The sequence below is a fragment of the Ovis aries genome, chromosome 12 (genome assembly GCF_016772045.2).
Source record: "Ovis aries strain OAR_USU_Benz2616 breed Rambouillet chromosome 12, ARS-UI_Ramb_v3.0, whole genome shotgun sequence".
Taxonomy (NCBI): domain Eukaryota; kingdom Metazoa; phylum Chordata; class Mammalia; order Artiodactyla; family Bovidae; genus Ovis; species Ovis aries.
Window position 1 is genome coordinate 75,509,394 of NC_056065.1, and position 14,928 is coordinate 75,524,321.

Consider the following 14,928-nt stretch of genomic DNA (forward strand, 5'->3'; position numbering starts at 1 on the left):
TCTGATTTCGGTGTTGACCATCTGGTGATGTCCATGTGTAGAGTCTTCTCCTGTGTTGTTGGAAGCCAGTGTTTGCTATGACCAGTGTGCATTCTCTTGGCAAAACTCTATTAGCCTTTGACCTGCTTCATTCCGTATTCCAAGGCCAAATTTGCCTGTTACCCCAGGTGTCTCTTGACTTCCTACTTTTGCATTCCAGTCCCCTGTAATGAAGAGGACATCTTTTTGGGTGTTAGTTCCAAAAGGTGTTGTAGGCCTTCATAGAACCGTTCAACTTCAGCTTTCAGCGTTACTGGTTCGGCAGAGGCTTGGATTACCATGATATTGAATGGTTTGCCTTGGAAACAAACAGAGATTATTCTGTCATTTTTGAGATTGCATCCAAGTACTGCATTTCAGACTTTTTTGACCGTTATGGCTACTCCATTTCTTCTAAGGGATTCCTGCCTGCAGTAGTAGATATAATGGTCATCTGAGTTAAATTCACCCATTCCAGTGCATTTTAGTTCGCTGATTCCTAGAATGTTGACGTTCACTCTTGCCATCTTGTTTGACCACTTGCAATTTGCCTTGATTCATGGAACTAACATTCCAGGTTCCTATGCAATATTGCTCTTTACAGCATCGGATCTTGCTTCTATCACCAGTCACATCCACAGCTGGGCATTGTTTTTGCTTTGGATCCATCCCTTCATTCTTTCTGGAGTTATTTCTCCACATTAGGCACCTACTGACGTGGGGAGTTCCTCTTTCGGTATCCTATCATTTTGCCTTTTCATACTTTCATGGGGTTCTCAAGGCAAGAATACTGAAGTGGTTTGCCATTCCCTTCTCCAGTGGACCACATTCTGTCAGACCTCTCCACCATGACCGGCCCATCTTGGGTGGCCCCACATGGCATGGCTTAGTTTCATTGAGTTAGACAAGGCTGTGGTCCGTGTGATCAGATTGACTAGTTTTCTGTGATTATGGTTTCAGTGTGTCTGCCCTCTGATGCCCTCTCACAACACCTACCGTCTTACTTGGGTTTCTCTTACCTTGGAGGACAAGGGGTATCTCTTCACGGCTGCTCCAGCAAAGCGCAGCCGCTGCGCCTTACCTTGGACAAGGGTTACCTCCTCACGGCTGCCCCTCCTGACCTTGAACATGGAGTAGCTGCTCTGAGCCCTCCTGCACCCGTGCAGTTGCCGCTCCTTGCACATGGGGTTGCTCGTCTTGGCCGCCACCCTGACCTTGGGTGTGGGGAAGCTCTTCTCCCCCTTCTTGCCGCTGCACTGCCATGAGATTTGACCTCAGCTCCAGGGGAGATCTTGAGCCAGAGCCACCAGCTCAGCCACTAGACTCCTGACCCACCGGAGCTGCCCCTTCTTCAAGAGGGGAAGCGTGTGTCTCTTGAGTGGTGGGGACTTTGGAGTTCACAGTGGCAGAAGTGATGTGATACTATTTCCTAGATTAGGTTATAGAAGCCTGCATCTTAAATCCTGTGTTCTCACTCTGTATTTTTTGCAGGGGGAGTAGCCAGCTGCCTATCACCATGCAGCCCTGTGGAGAAAGGCCTTTGAACTCTGGCCCAGATGTGAGCTTGGAGGTGAAGCCTGCTCCAGGATGGCCTCTAGAGACTGCACTGCCCTGAGCTTTGACCTCAGCTCCAGGGGAGATCTTGAGCCAGAGCCACCAGCTCAGCCACTAGACTCCTGATCCACCGGACCCAGCAGGCAATAAATGCCTGCTGTTTTAAGACATTGTCTGCTATAATTGGTCTAATTTGTTACACGGCAGTAGAGAATTAGGTTTCTCACACAACACTGACTCCAGTGGGAATACATGCTTCGCAGAAATGAACTCCTGTCCATGGATTTCACTGAGCTACCAGCTGCCCACAGAGGCTGAATTATGGTGCCAGATGCAGACAGCAGCTGGCAAGGTCAGGTGTGTCCTGTGACACAGCTTGTGCCTTTTATAAACCAGCAGTGGCCCCTCCCGTGACCAGAGTGTACAGTTCTGGGAGAATGGCCCTCACTGTCACAGGGGACTGCCCATCCATGAGGTTTTCTGCACTTTAGACTTCTTGGGGAAAAACAGCAGGTGGCTGCTTCAAGCGTAATAGCTGTCATTAATGTTTGAATATATATTAATTAGCCACTTCAATTTAGCTCAGTTGCTCAGTATTGTCCGACTCTTTGCGACCCCATGGACTGCAGCACACCAGGCGTCCCTGTCTATCACCAACTCCCAGAGTTTACAAACTCATGTCCATTGAGTTTATGATGCCATCCAACCATCTCATCCTCTGTCGTCCCCTTCTCCTCCCCTTCTCCTCGTCCAATCTTTCCCAGCATCAGGGTCTTTTCCAATGAGTCAGTTCTTCGCATCAGGTGGCCAAAGTATTGGGAGTTTCAGCTTCAGCAATCAGTCCTTCCAATGAATATTTAGGACTGATTTCCTTTAGGATGGACTGGTTGGATTAAAAACCATTAAATATTAATGATTTATACATTTAACATACAAAATATTTGAAAATGTAGCGATTATGAAAACTGAATAAAATTTCAATACTTGTGCCCCAGGAGTTTGGTTTTCTATGTGTTCACTGTCTTTTCATTCAATTCTTCAGGAGGGAGGCAGAGCACTGTGCATTGTCATGCTGTGAAAATGTGTTCAATAAAACCTAGATATGCTTTATTAGGACCAGAGAACTTTATTTAAATATCTAAACAACACAAAGAACTAGTTCAGCATACAACATACTTCCTAGTCTTCACAGAGAACTGAATTTTTCTATAAAGACATTGGTATTCAGGAAACACAAGACAGTCAAAATATCTAGAAAACTCACAAGATACTTTACACACAGTTGACAAAATAATAAATCTTGGTATTTTAGATTTTTCTTTGTAATTGCTTTTAAAAGTTCTAATGATTAAAAACAAAATTTAAGATTGGAGACTGAAAACAGGGTTCAAAGGCATTTCCACTTTAATGTACATCATAAATCTCATAATCCAAGTGCCCACCTCTGTGCTCATTTTTGGCAGCCTCAGTCATCAGCTGTAATACAGTTTTATCCACAGGGATAAGAAAAGTCCGATTGTTACAAGGAATAAAAATTGTGTACTCATAAAGCAGGAATACCAAGCAACAGGGTGAAATAACAATAAGTGTGCATACTCTCCATTCAACAAATGTTTTAGAATCTCTAGCAGTAATATGAGCACCCAAATTACTTCTTTACCTAAGAAGTTAGGGGGGGGGGAAAGCAGAACAAAAAGACATATCCATTTTGTATAACCTCTACTCTCTGAATATAATTCTTATTTTCTCTTTATACGAATGGCTATAGAGGCTCAATTTATTTGGGGATTTTTCAACAGTCCCAGACTCAAGATCAGTGCACAGCAAGTTGAAAGATGAAGAGTAAATACAGGACAGATACTCTCTCTACCAGCCCTTCCCCTCATTCTCCAGAGACCTACTGCTGCTACTTCTGCCTTCTCAAGGCCACTGCCAAAGAGGAAGCACAGAAAGCATGCTACTAGTCCAGAATAAAAGTACCTTTAAGTAGAAATAATTTTTGAGAAAACAGGGAACAGTCCCCCTCCCCAAAAACCATTACAGACTTTAGAGAGGAATGTGCAAAAGAAAGGAGAGGACCTAAAAAGAACTGTCTGTGGTTCCTAGAAACTACTCGAAAATTATTCTCACATTGGCCATTATTCAGCCTAGTAGTAAGTGACATTTACCATAACACTACTACAGGTTTTAGAAATGTGACTTACTCCTTATTAAAAAATACATTTTGAGTCATTTAAAATTTGGCACTGAATCTTAGAATGATCCAAATATGACTTCAAAAGTCCTAATTTTTCCTGAGTTCATCAACTCAAGCTGTCAGTTGGTTGGGATGTTGCTTTTTAGAGATTCATCTCAAACCATCACCTCTGGCTCAGTTTTAGGCAAACTGAGGAAAGAAGCTGCTTTTTAGAGCAGGGTGGTTTGGTAACGGATTATTCAGAAGAAAAGGCGGGAGAGGGGAGGAGATGGAGAGGCAGACACACTGCTCATTTGTCAGATTCCTCTAGTGAGCATCTAGAGACAGGCCCAGGAGTGGCTTTGCAGTAACTAGAAAGGCCACAATAGTAAAGATTAAAAAAAGTTCATACTAGTACTTGATGCCAGTTTCCCTAAAAAAATATAAAGCAACCTAAAAAAAAACAAAACTGTTGCCTGACCAGCAGGCAACACAAACATAAGAACCGTAACAATAACAAAACAACCACAACCATTTATTAACCAGCACAATCTAGCCAGCAGAGTCAACTCCAAGCTACTACAACTGCTGCCTCGAACTGAAAAGGCACAAAGCATTCAATCCAGAGACGCCTGGGCATGGAGAAAAGGACACTGTCACAGAGCTGCTGCTCCACATCCGACTTCCCACCCACGATACAGCAGAATGACCTGCTGGAAGAGAACGCAAACTTACACGCACACACACCAGTTAACGGTGTTGTTAATTGATTTGTTAATGACAGAGTGAAAGCAATGAATGATTTTTGAACACCTACTAGCCCTTAACTAATAGCTTATAGTCACTCACTCTGCCAAGATGTTTCGACAATTTTAAGGTTGACAGAAAATTATTAGTGTACCTACTTCATGATGTACCATCACTTTAAAGGAAGTCACGTAATAAAGCACCAGTTTAAAACCCTATTTTTGCTACTCCTCTTCAATAAATGACTAAGTTACTTAAAAGTATGCAAAGATCACCGCCTTCATAGCTAGTGAAATCTTGCTGGCATGAAGAACAAACCCTAATCTTAAATGGTATTTTAGGCTGCACAAAAAAATAGGTGGGGTTTGTTACAAAAAAATCTTCAGTTTGTTCTAAAAAAAATTCTAAGGCAAAATTATTTTAGTAGTGTAAAAACTAAGCTTATTATTATTTAGCAATTAATAGTGTCCACTTAAAAGATAACATTCAATTAATTAAACTGAGGAAAACGGAGTATTCTTACTTGTAATTGGCTTGTCAGTATGACTATTCCCGGAGTATTTTCTTCTGTTCTTATTTCTAATACATATAAACACAAACACTTAATCTTAGTATTCAAACTAATGATTTTTTAGAAAATCCATAATCCTAGGACTTCAACTGTGCTTCTTTGGACAAATATTTATTCAAACAACAAAGAATTTAAATTCTTTTAAACTATTTTAAAACCTACTAAAAATCTTTGGCGTATTTAAGTAAAAATGGATTAGGTTAACAAATTTCTACATTTGATAAATTATTCAATTTACATAATAAGTGCTAACTGCTATCAGCTACAAAATTAATTTAAAACAATAAATTATGCTCATAAAATAAAAAATTCTGAATGAGGCTGACCTTAGTTGCAAGATTCAAAATTTTAAGTATAGTTACAGAATTCATGGATTTTAAGAGTTAATGGAGCATTTGTTCCAAATACTCCAAATCAAATGTGACAAACACTTAACTGAAAAGAGCAGGCCTCATTTCACATTTTTTGTGCCAACTTCAAAAACTTATATATACATTCAGTTTGCCCAAATCCATGAGGTTTTCACAACTGTAAGACTTCTTATATTCTAATTTGGAGATCAGAGGCAGCAGATTTGTTTGCCCACTGAGACTATTTCTTCATAAGAATTATATTACCTACTTCCCAGACTGTTCTTAAGATTACATGAGAAAATGCGGTGCCTGGCACCTGGAAAGCATTCATTAATGCTATATTTCTTCCCCTGTTAGTAGCTCTGCCACTTATTAACGATGTAGGCTTAACCTCTGACTCTTCATCTCTAACATGGGAATACAGCATGCCCTTTCTACTTCAGAGCTGGCTATGAGGTTTAAATGAGATAACTGTGAAAGCATTTTATAAAACAGTAAACTACTTTTCAAGTTTAAGTTATCTACAATAATAAGTAAATATAATTATGTTTCACTTTATATAAGAGATGTATTCAAGAAAAGTTCTATACTGTAAACCAATTCCTACAATCAAATTATATTTTTAAAGCATTAGGAGATTATTATTAAAAGAACCCTAAAGTCAATACCTTCAAAAAGCAAAGTATTCTTTTGAATGTGAAAATGCAACACCTTCTTTTTCTGCTACCGAACATACAATATACTGCACACATACACATATATACTATTTGCCTTTGTGTAAGTCCAGACTTTTCTACATTATTTTATATTCAAGGCAGGGTACATTTTTAGAAATGATTTCTTTTCATCATAGTAAGTCTTTTAGTTGAAAGTCTTTATGATAAAAATCATAAAGAGATGTTTTAAGTCAGTTTGAAAGACAAATTAATAGTACCTCATATAGTCAAGTTCTATCATGGTAAGTACCCCAGACACAACATTTCCACACAAAAGTAAGAATGCTTTAAAAAGAATATTGATACATTGCTTGTATCTATCAGTTATAGAATTATAACCAAACTTCAACAAATGAGGCAAAACTCAGGTTGGCTTTACTAGTTATATGAGCTACTTTGGTTAACTGCCCCAAGTCTCAATTTTTTTATTTCCACTAGTGTGGTAAATATTCCTGCAAAGTACCTTCATTTCTTAAGTGCTTCAGCAAACAAGTTTCCACATTATTAAGTGGTTAAAAATTTTCACTAAACTTCATTATTTTATTTGTGTTTTTTTTTTTTTTTTTTCACAAGGGCTGGGCCAGACTTTACAGTTTACACAAAAAAAGTGCTTAAAGCAATTAGGAGTGTAAACAAAACTGAAATAGAAAACTCTTAAAATTGCTATTTTCCAGTAGTTTACATAAGAACATGCTAATAATAATCAACCCTGCCTAGTCTCTAATCCTTTGAGCAGCTCCACTAGGAAACATCCTAGCTTTAGTTTAAATTGACTTCAGAGTATGGAAAGTGCACGTCTTTAAGGTATTTCACAATTTTGACTGACTTTTTTGTTTTCCTCATTTAATATCAGTGAGGTTTTGCTCCAACTGCTATTTCCTTTTACCAAGTCCTCAACTTTTGTCTCATACAAAAATAAAAATTAAGGATAATCACAGACATTAGGGTTACGTGTAAAGCAAAAATAAAGATCTAGGTTACATGTATATCTATATACAAGGAATGGTTCGCTCTAATTAAAGTAAATGAACATTCAGTTCAGTTAGACATGAATTTGGTAATTTGTTTGGCACCTGTTCTAATAATTAAACAAAAATCTCTAGGTTCTATTTCCCAGAGTTACAGCTGGCCAAGGTAAATGAGACCAAAAGTGGCTTGTTAACTGAATTTTAATTAGTTAGATGATGATATATGCTGATATACTGTTAATGTTTCTGAAATAAATGGCAGAATACAAACAGTTAATTTCCCTTAAAAAATATCTAGTTAAAACTGCCATATTTTGCTTTTAACACATTTTCAACCTGTATAATTTAATGCTTACATCCGTTTTTCCATTTCTTATTCATAATAATTGAAGCACTGGCAAAAACCAATCATTTGGATAATTATTTCAGTTCTACATTTCATTTAAGAAGCTAATCCTACATTAGTTAGCTTTCTGGTCTTGAGTCTGTCCAAAGACCAAAGAATAGTGATGAGCTGAAATTACGGCCAGATGAAAAAATAACACAGATCTATCCCAAGACTTTCTTATACACTCAAATTCCTAATTTCATTTTCTTAAAAATCTGGAAGAAATAATCATGAAACTTAAGTCAGGATAAAGAACAGCTGCAATTATCGGTACGCTCTGACATTCCTTCTTAGAGACTACACGTTCCTCCACACTTGTTTAGAAGATGGGGAAAGGAGAAAAGACGAATGAGACTAGAGGAGAATAAAAACTTTCCACTGATGTTTAAAAACAAATACCCCCATAATGTCAACAGCTGATAGTTTTGGAAAGTTAAGAGAGTTAAAAGTTAAAAATTAGCACTAAATAATCTTTAAAAAAAAAAAAAATCACAAAATGTCTATTTCAAATATTATATACCTCAAAATGGGTCCAAATATTCAAATATGTTCAGTAAACAGAGATACATATTTTTTTGATTGGAAAAGCATCTGAGGACTTGAGAAACTATACAGAAAATGAAAAAATAGCAGCCCCACTAATTTAAAAGCCATCAGCACTAGGCTACCATTGTGCATTGCCACTGAAGAAGTCTGTGGAATGTTTAGATTTGCTCACGAATGATGCTCACTGTTAGATATGTTTTGTACAGCAGTGGTGGTATCAAGGCCCAGTAACGTTCCAAGGTAAGACTGTTCTCTAGGATCGAGCATCTGTTCGGGTCGGACTGGGTGAACTATATTTGCAGGCTGAGGAGTAAGCGTGTATTTCTCCAGAAAAGCTAGGTCAGCGGCTCGAGGGTAATCCGCAGCCGGCGGCTGTGGCGACAAGATCTCGTGCGCGGGGGGCGGGAGGGTGGTGGTGTGGCGCACCAGGTCACCCTGCGTGTCAGGCATCTGCACCGGGACCAGCGTCACCGGGACACACACTTCGGCAGACACGTTCTGTAGCATGGTCTTGGCTTCCGACTGGTAGACTTTGGGCTGGTCCATGTATTGTTTTGTTTCTGTTTGAAAGATCTTATCATCAGATGAGTACTCTACCGGCAAGGACACGAGTTTTTCCTCAGAAGCACTGAGAGGGTCATCGGGAGACTTTATGCCGTGAACGTGGTCAATGTGGTATTTGAGCTTGTCCTTCCGTTTAAATGTTGCATTACAGTGCTGACAGTTGAAAGGCCGGGCATCAGAATGAATGACCAGGTGTTTTGTTAAAGTTTTCTTAATTCTAAAAGACTGATTGCAAATTTGACACTTGTATGGTTTTTCACCTGTTTGAACACAAATGAAATTAACTGTAAAATACATTCAGTTAAGACAATGAGATTAAGTAAGCAGTAAATTTTCCACATGAATACTTACAAGAACTTAATAAAAGCAAGTAATATATGCTATCACAAAGTGGAGACAGTATAATAACTGGTAAAGAGAAAAAGAGAATGAACTCAAACATCAGAAAGATCTGGGTTTGAATTCTAGGTGTACCACTTACCAGGCAAACCTGGAGCAAACTCCCCAACTTCTAAGCACAATTTCCTCACCTGTTATAAAGTACCTGCCTCACAGACCGGTGAAAGGACTGAATGAGAAAAGTAAATAATAGTGCTTAGCATTACCCTGGCACACGGTGAGTACCTGATAAACTCATGCTATTGTTACTACGGCTTGCTCTCACTATAGCCCCTAAAGAAGTAAAGCTAGAGCATTTGGTTTCTTCCTATCAAGAAGCATTAAAAACTAAAACAGCAACTCTGACTAACCTGGGGCTTTGGATTAGAACAAGAAGTAGTAATACTGGTGTCTACGGCCCGAGATTAAAATAAGGAGAGTTGATCAGGATCTAGAACAAGGAAGCCAGTTTTTGGCTGTGCCTGAGTCAGGTTCTCACACTGTAGCTTTTGTTTCTTCCTATAGTATAAATTCCTAAAGTAGCCAGGATGGTTGGTTAATCCCCGAAAGGAATGATTTTGTTACCTTATATGGAGAGAGGGACTTTGAAGATATGATTAAGCTTAAAGACCCTGATGTGGGGAGATTAACCAGGTAGGCCTAAAATCACATAGATTTTTAAAAGCGGTGATAACTGAAGATGAAGGGGTCGGACAGCTGTGACAAGAGGACTCAAACCCACACTGCTGCTTCTGAAAATGGAAGGAGGAGGCTTGGACTCAGGAAATGTGGCAGCCTCTGGAAGCCGAGATCTCAGTTTACGACTACTTACAAAACTAGAACCTCAGTCCTACACCTGAAAGTCAATAAATAATCTAACCGAGTGGGAACAGACTCTTCCCTAGCGACTCTAGAAAGAAATGGAGCCCTACTAACATTGACATTTTTAGCTTGGGTCATTCTTCTCACCTTATAGAGCTGTAACATCATAAGCTTGTACTGGAAGCCACTTGCATGAGAGAAATACATAAGACAAAGTGAACAGTCTAATATACATATAACCAGAGTCCCAGAAAGAAAACAGAGTATAGGTCAGAAGCAGAATTTGAAAGAAAAAATGGCTGACAATCTTACTAAATGAAAGGCATCAAGTCACAGATGCAGTAAGTTCTATATATCTCAAAAAATATTAATACAAAAGAGGAAAAAAAAAGCATATCTGGGCACACTGTAAAAAACTATCAAAAATAAAAGAAAAATCTTAAGCAGCCAATTAAAAAGAAATTCCTTTTAAATGAGCAACAATAAGACTGACAGTATATTTTTCAACAAAAACTGGAGAAGGTCAAAGAGGGAAAAATGACATTTAAAATACTGAAAGAAAAATAACCACTAACATAAATTCTACAGTCAGCCAAATGTTCTCCATAAAGTAAAATAAAAACATTTTCAGATAATCAAAACCTAAGAGAATTTGGTGCCAGCAGATATGCACAAAAGGGAATTCTTCATGCAGAAAGAATATGATTCCAGGTCAAAGAATGGTAATGCAGGAAGGAATGAAGAGTAAAAACGAATAATACAAGTTATTTAAAGCAAAATAACAAAATAATGTCTTATGTCATTTAAAGTATATGTAAAATTAAAACACACACAGTGCATAAAGGGTGAGAGAGATGAGGTGTCGTAAGGTCTCTGAATTGTCTGAAAAGGGATGATGAGCTGACTTGAGATAGAGTCTAATCATTTAAGAACACACAGTGGGATCTACAGGGTGACTACTAAAAGAATGCTGAAAGAATACACAGTTAACAACTAAACAAGGGGAAATTGGGTAATAAAATACTTCACAATTGCAAGGAAGTGAAGACAAGGGAAAAGCGCCAAGTAACAGATGGGACAAGCAGCGCAGCGACATTCTGGGAGCGAGGCCTCTGTGGAATGCGGCCACGCTCCTTCCATTCATGCCGTGCCTATGGCTGCTTCCATGTTGCCACAGAGAGTGGCATGCTTGTGACCTGGACTGCTGGGCCCACAAAACCGTTAATGTTTACCGTCTGCTGCTGCCACTGCCGCTGAGTCGCTTCAGTCATGTCCCACTCTGCGACCCCATAGGCACCAGGCTCTTCCGCCCCTGGGATTCTCCAGGCAAGAACACTGGAGTGGGTTGCCATTTCCTTCTCCAATGCAAGAAAGTGAAAAGTGAAAGGAAAGTCGCCCAGTCGTGTCCGACCCTCAGCGACCCCATGGACTGCAGCCCACCAGGCTCCTCCGTCCACGGGATTTTCCAGGCAAGAGCACTGGAGTGGGGTGCCATTGCCTTCTCCAATGTTTACTCTCCAGTCCTTTACCAAAAAAGTAGGTTGACCTCTGCTTCAAATGATTCCTCCATCTCATTCCATAACTGCCGTAAGTGTTGTCTTAATCTGTAACACAGCTCATTTCCCCAGTTTTCCATGGGCAGAGGGACTTGCCCCTAATTCTAACTGTGACATATCCAGAGATGAGAATTCTGAAATCACTGGTTACCAATTAATTACTACAAATTAATGTTTTAAAAAAACTTAATGCAGTTATAAAGCCAGCCCTTAATAACTTTCTCCTCTAGGTAATTCCTATAGTTTTACAATTCTTAAATCATCAGTGGTTTCAAATTAAGTTTTAACTATCTCCTACAAATCATTAGGACTTCTTCATTCTCAGGGAGATGCGCTTTTATGTTTAACACAGTTACTGTACCAGTAACAAATTCTTTTTCTATTTTAATTTTTTAAAAATATTTGGCCATGCCAAGTCTTAGCTGCAGCATGGGGGCTCCTAGTCGCGGCATTCAGGACCCAGTTCGCTGACCAGGGATTGAACTCAGGCCCCCTGCATTGGGACTACTGAACCACCAGCCCACCAGGGAAGTCCCAGTAATAGATTTTTTACTGTAATTCTATGCTATTGAAATTGCCCAAATGCAGTTATTTCCAATTCTCATTAAATATGAGAAATATAAAATAAATTCATTTCCCTTCCAGAACAGCAGCTTGACAAATTACTAACTAAATATAAAGCAAACAGCCATAAATGTATTGATAGCTTTCTTTCTTAAAAAGAAGGAAAAGAAAGATAGCACTACGTCATGTCCAACTCTTGAGATCCCATGAACTGCAGCCCACTAGGCTCCTCAATCCACGGATTCTCCAGGCAAGAACACTAGAGTGGGTTGCCATTTCCTTCTCCAGGGAATCTTCCCGACCCAGGAATAGAACCCAGGTCTCCCACATTGCAGGCAGATACTGTACCGACGTGAGAAGCCCAAAAAGAAGGAAAGAAAGCTTTAAAAATTATTAATTTACATGAGAAGTAAAGAACTATGACAACATATAGGAAAAAATCCAACAATCTATGTTTCAAAATATGATAGAATTGCCAAAGGAAAAAAAGGAAAGATTTAGAAAATGATAAGTCCTAGAAAGGGCTTCCCTGATAGCTCAGTTGGTAAAGAATCCGTCTGCAATGCAAGAGACCCCAGTTCGATTCCTGGGTCAGGAAGATCTCCTGGAGAAGGGAAAGGCTACCCACTCCAGTATTTTGGCCTGGAGAATTCCATGGACTGTATAGTTCATGGGGTTGCAAAGAGTTGGACACAACTGAATGACCTTCACTTCAAGTCCTAGAAAGCAGCTGAAGTGAATCATTCTACTACAACTACCTATACATCACAACTGAATATGTAAAAAGGAAAACCATACAATGGTTGACTTGATAAGCAACAGCAAGGTCATATCTGAATTACTCTTTTAAAAGATAAGGAAATAAAATAAATGTCTTCATAGAGCCATGCAGATATAGAGGAACCATAAACAACCAGGAAAGGAGAAAATGAGGACTGAAAGTTAAATAAATTCTCTATGGAAAAAATTTTCCCCAAACTCTACAAAATGATATTCAGAAGTACTGAAGCTTACATAATATGGAACAGAATGATCAGACTAATGTCCATTCATGACACCAATTTTAATAAGCAAAAATTTTACTGGCAGGAAAAAAACCAATTTCGCCAAGAACAACAAAGTATAAACATCCATTTATCACTTCTGAATAATTACACTATATATATATATATATATGTATATAATATATAAATAAATATGTATAAAATACCCATTAGGTTTTACCTGAATGTGTCCGAAAATGCATTTCCAGACTTGATTTGCCTTTAAAAATTTTCTTACAAACATCACATTGATGAAAGGTTGCTTTATATCTAAGAAAAGAAAAAGATTTGAGTGTTTTAATAGTGAAAATAAGTTATAACTTCATACATAACTGTCTCGTTATTAAAGCAGAGAATGCCAAATGAACATGGAAATACTTTTTATGCATCAACCTTAACTCTGGTTCTTCCTTCTCCAGTTATACTCGACAAATAAATCTATAAAAAAGATGTCTTTAGATTTTCAACTTTAAACTACTTTAAGCTTTGAATCATCAAACTTTTTTTTTCTGTTACATTTTTTTTAAATTTTAATTTTTATTTTATTTTACTTTACAATACTATATTGGTTTTGCCATACACTGACATGAATCCACCACGGGTGTACACATGTTCCCAAACATGAACCCCCCTCCCACCTCCCTCCCCACAACATCCCTCTGGGTCATCCCCGTGCACCAGCCCCAAGCATGCTGTATCCTGCATCGGACATAGACTGGCGATTCGATTCTTACATGATAGTATACATGTTTCAATGCCATTCTCCCAAATCATCCCACCCTCTCCCTCTCCCTCTGAGTCCAAAAGTCCGCTATACACATCTGTGTCTTTTTTGCTGTCTTGCATACAGCGTCATCATGGCCATCTTTCTAAATTCCATATATAGGTGTTAGTATACTGTATTGGTGTTTTTCTTTCTGGCTTACTTCAAACTCTTATGTATTACTTTCTACCTAAAAATGAGAAGGAAAAGTTATAGGGACCAAAAAAAAAAAAAAAAAAAATCAATGAGATGGGTAAGCGGAGGTTAACTACAGAAGTGCACCGTGGAAATGATCTCAAGGCTCCACTCTAGATCCACTCCCAGCAGCCCTTGCAGAACGTGTAAGAGACAAATTCTGGTTCCATGATTATCTAGGTCAGCATTACACTAAGTTTCCTGACACCTTAGACCATTTGCTCCAAATACCTACTCCAAGAACACGAATTCTTAGAACATCTCATACTCACACAATCATCCAAGTTATTAAGCCTGGATATCTAAGCTGTATTAAAAAGTTGATGTTCAAAGACAGTACATACCTCCTTCCAATAAAGTATCATTTATCAGTGTCATTAAAGGGATCTAAATTCTGACATTTTCCAATAATTGCTGTCATACTAAGCACAAAATGTAGGCAGTATGTTCATTTATATTTAGCTCTCCAAGAGCTACTGCAACCAAATATAAATGAAATTCCCAAAGAATGCCACAATTTTATATTAGTCACTCACTTCAATGTCTACCATCTCCCAGTGTTTGAATCAACTGAAATCAAGTACGAAAAATTATGCTACATTCAATTCCTTTACATCTGCAGAGAAGCTAGATAAGCTGCAGAAAGGTCACTGATTAACCCATCCTCAATGAAATAAACTATGAGACAACTTTTCTCCAACCTAGCTTTATCCAAGGTGATGATGATGAGAAACTTTGCCTTTTCACTTACTTTTGCCACACCTTCTCTCCAAGGTGTACACTTTTATAATGAACAGTGAGATGATCCCTACGGCCAAAGCATTTTCCACATTCTTCACATTGATGAGCCTTCTCACCTTAAAGACCCAAATACTTTTGTTATAATAGGCATGCCAATCTTTTTTATCCCCAGAAACAAATTACCCAGCAGTTAAGACACCATGGTAGAAAACAGATACCAGAAAGGTAAAGCCACCCTTTATCTGGGCTATTTGCCTTATATTAA

General features: G+C 38.5%; 1 protein-coding gene across 1 annotated transcript in view; it reads right to left on the minus strand.

Moving 5' to 3' along the window:
• Window positions 1–2,678: 2,678 nt before the first annotated feature.
• The window catches only part of ZBTB41 (zinc finger and BTB domain containing 41), a 43,803-nt gene continuing 31,553 nt past the window's right edge, over window positions 2,679–14,928 (minus strand). The window contains exons 9-11 of the mRNA XM_015099403.3: window positions 14,674–14,779; window positions 13,146–13,234; window positions 2,679–8,861 (exon numbers count right to left, since the gene is read on the minus strand). Coding sequence (XP_014954889.3) covers window positions 8,206–8,861; window positions 13,146–13,234; window positions 14,674–14,779 — 851 coding nt within the window. The 3' untranslated portion in view covers window positions 2,679–8,205. The remainder of the gene's footprint in view (window positions 8,862–13,145; window positions 13,235–14,673; window positions 14,780–14,928) is intronic.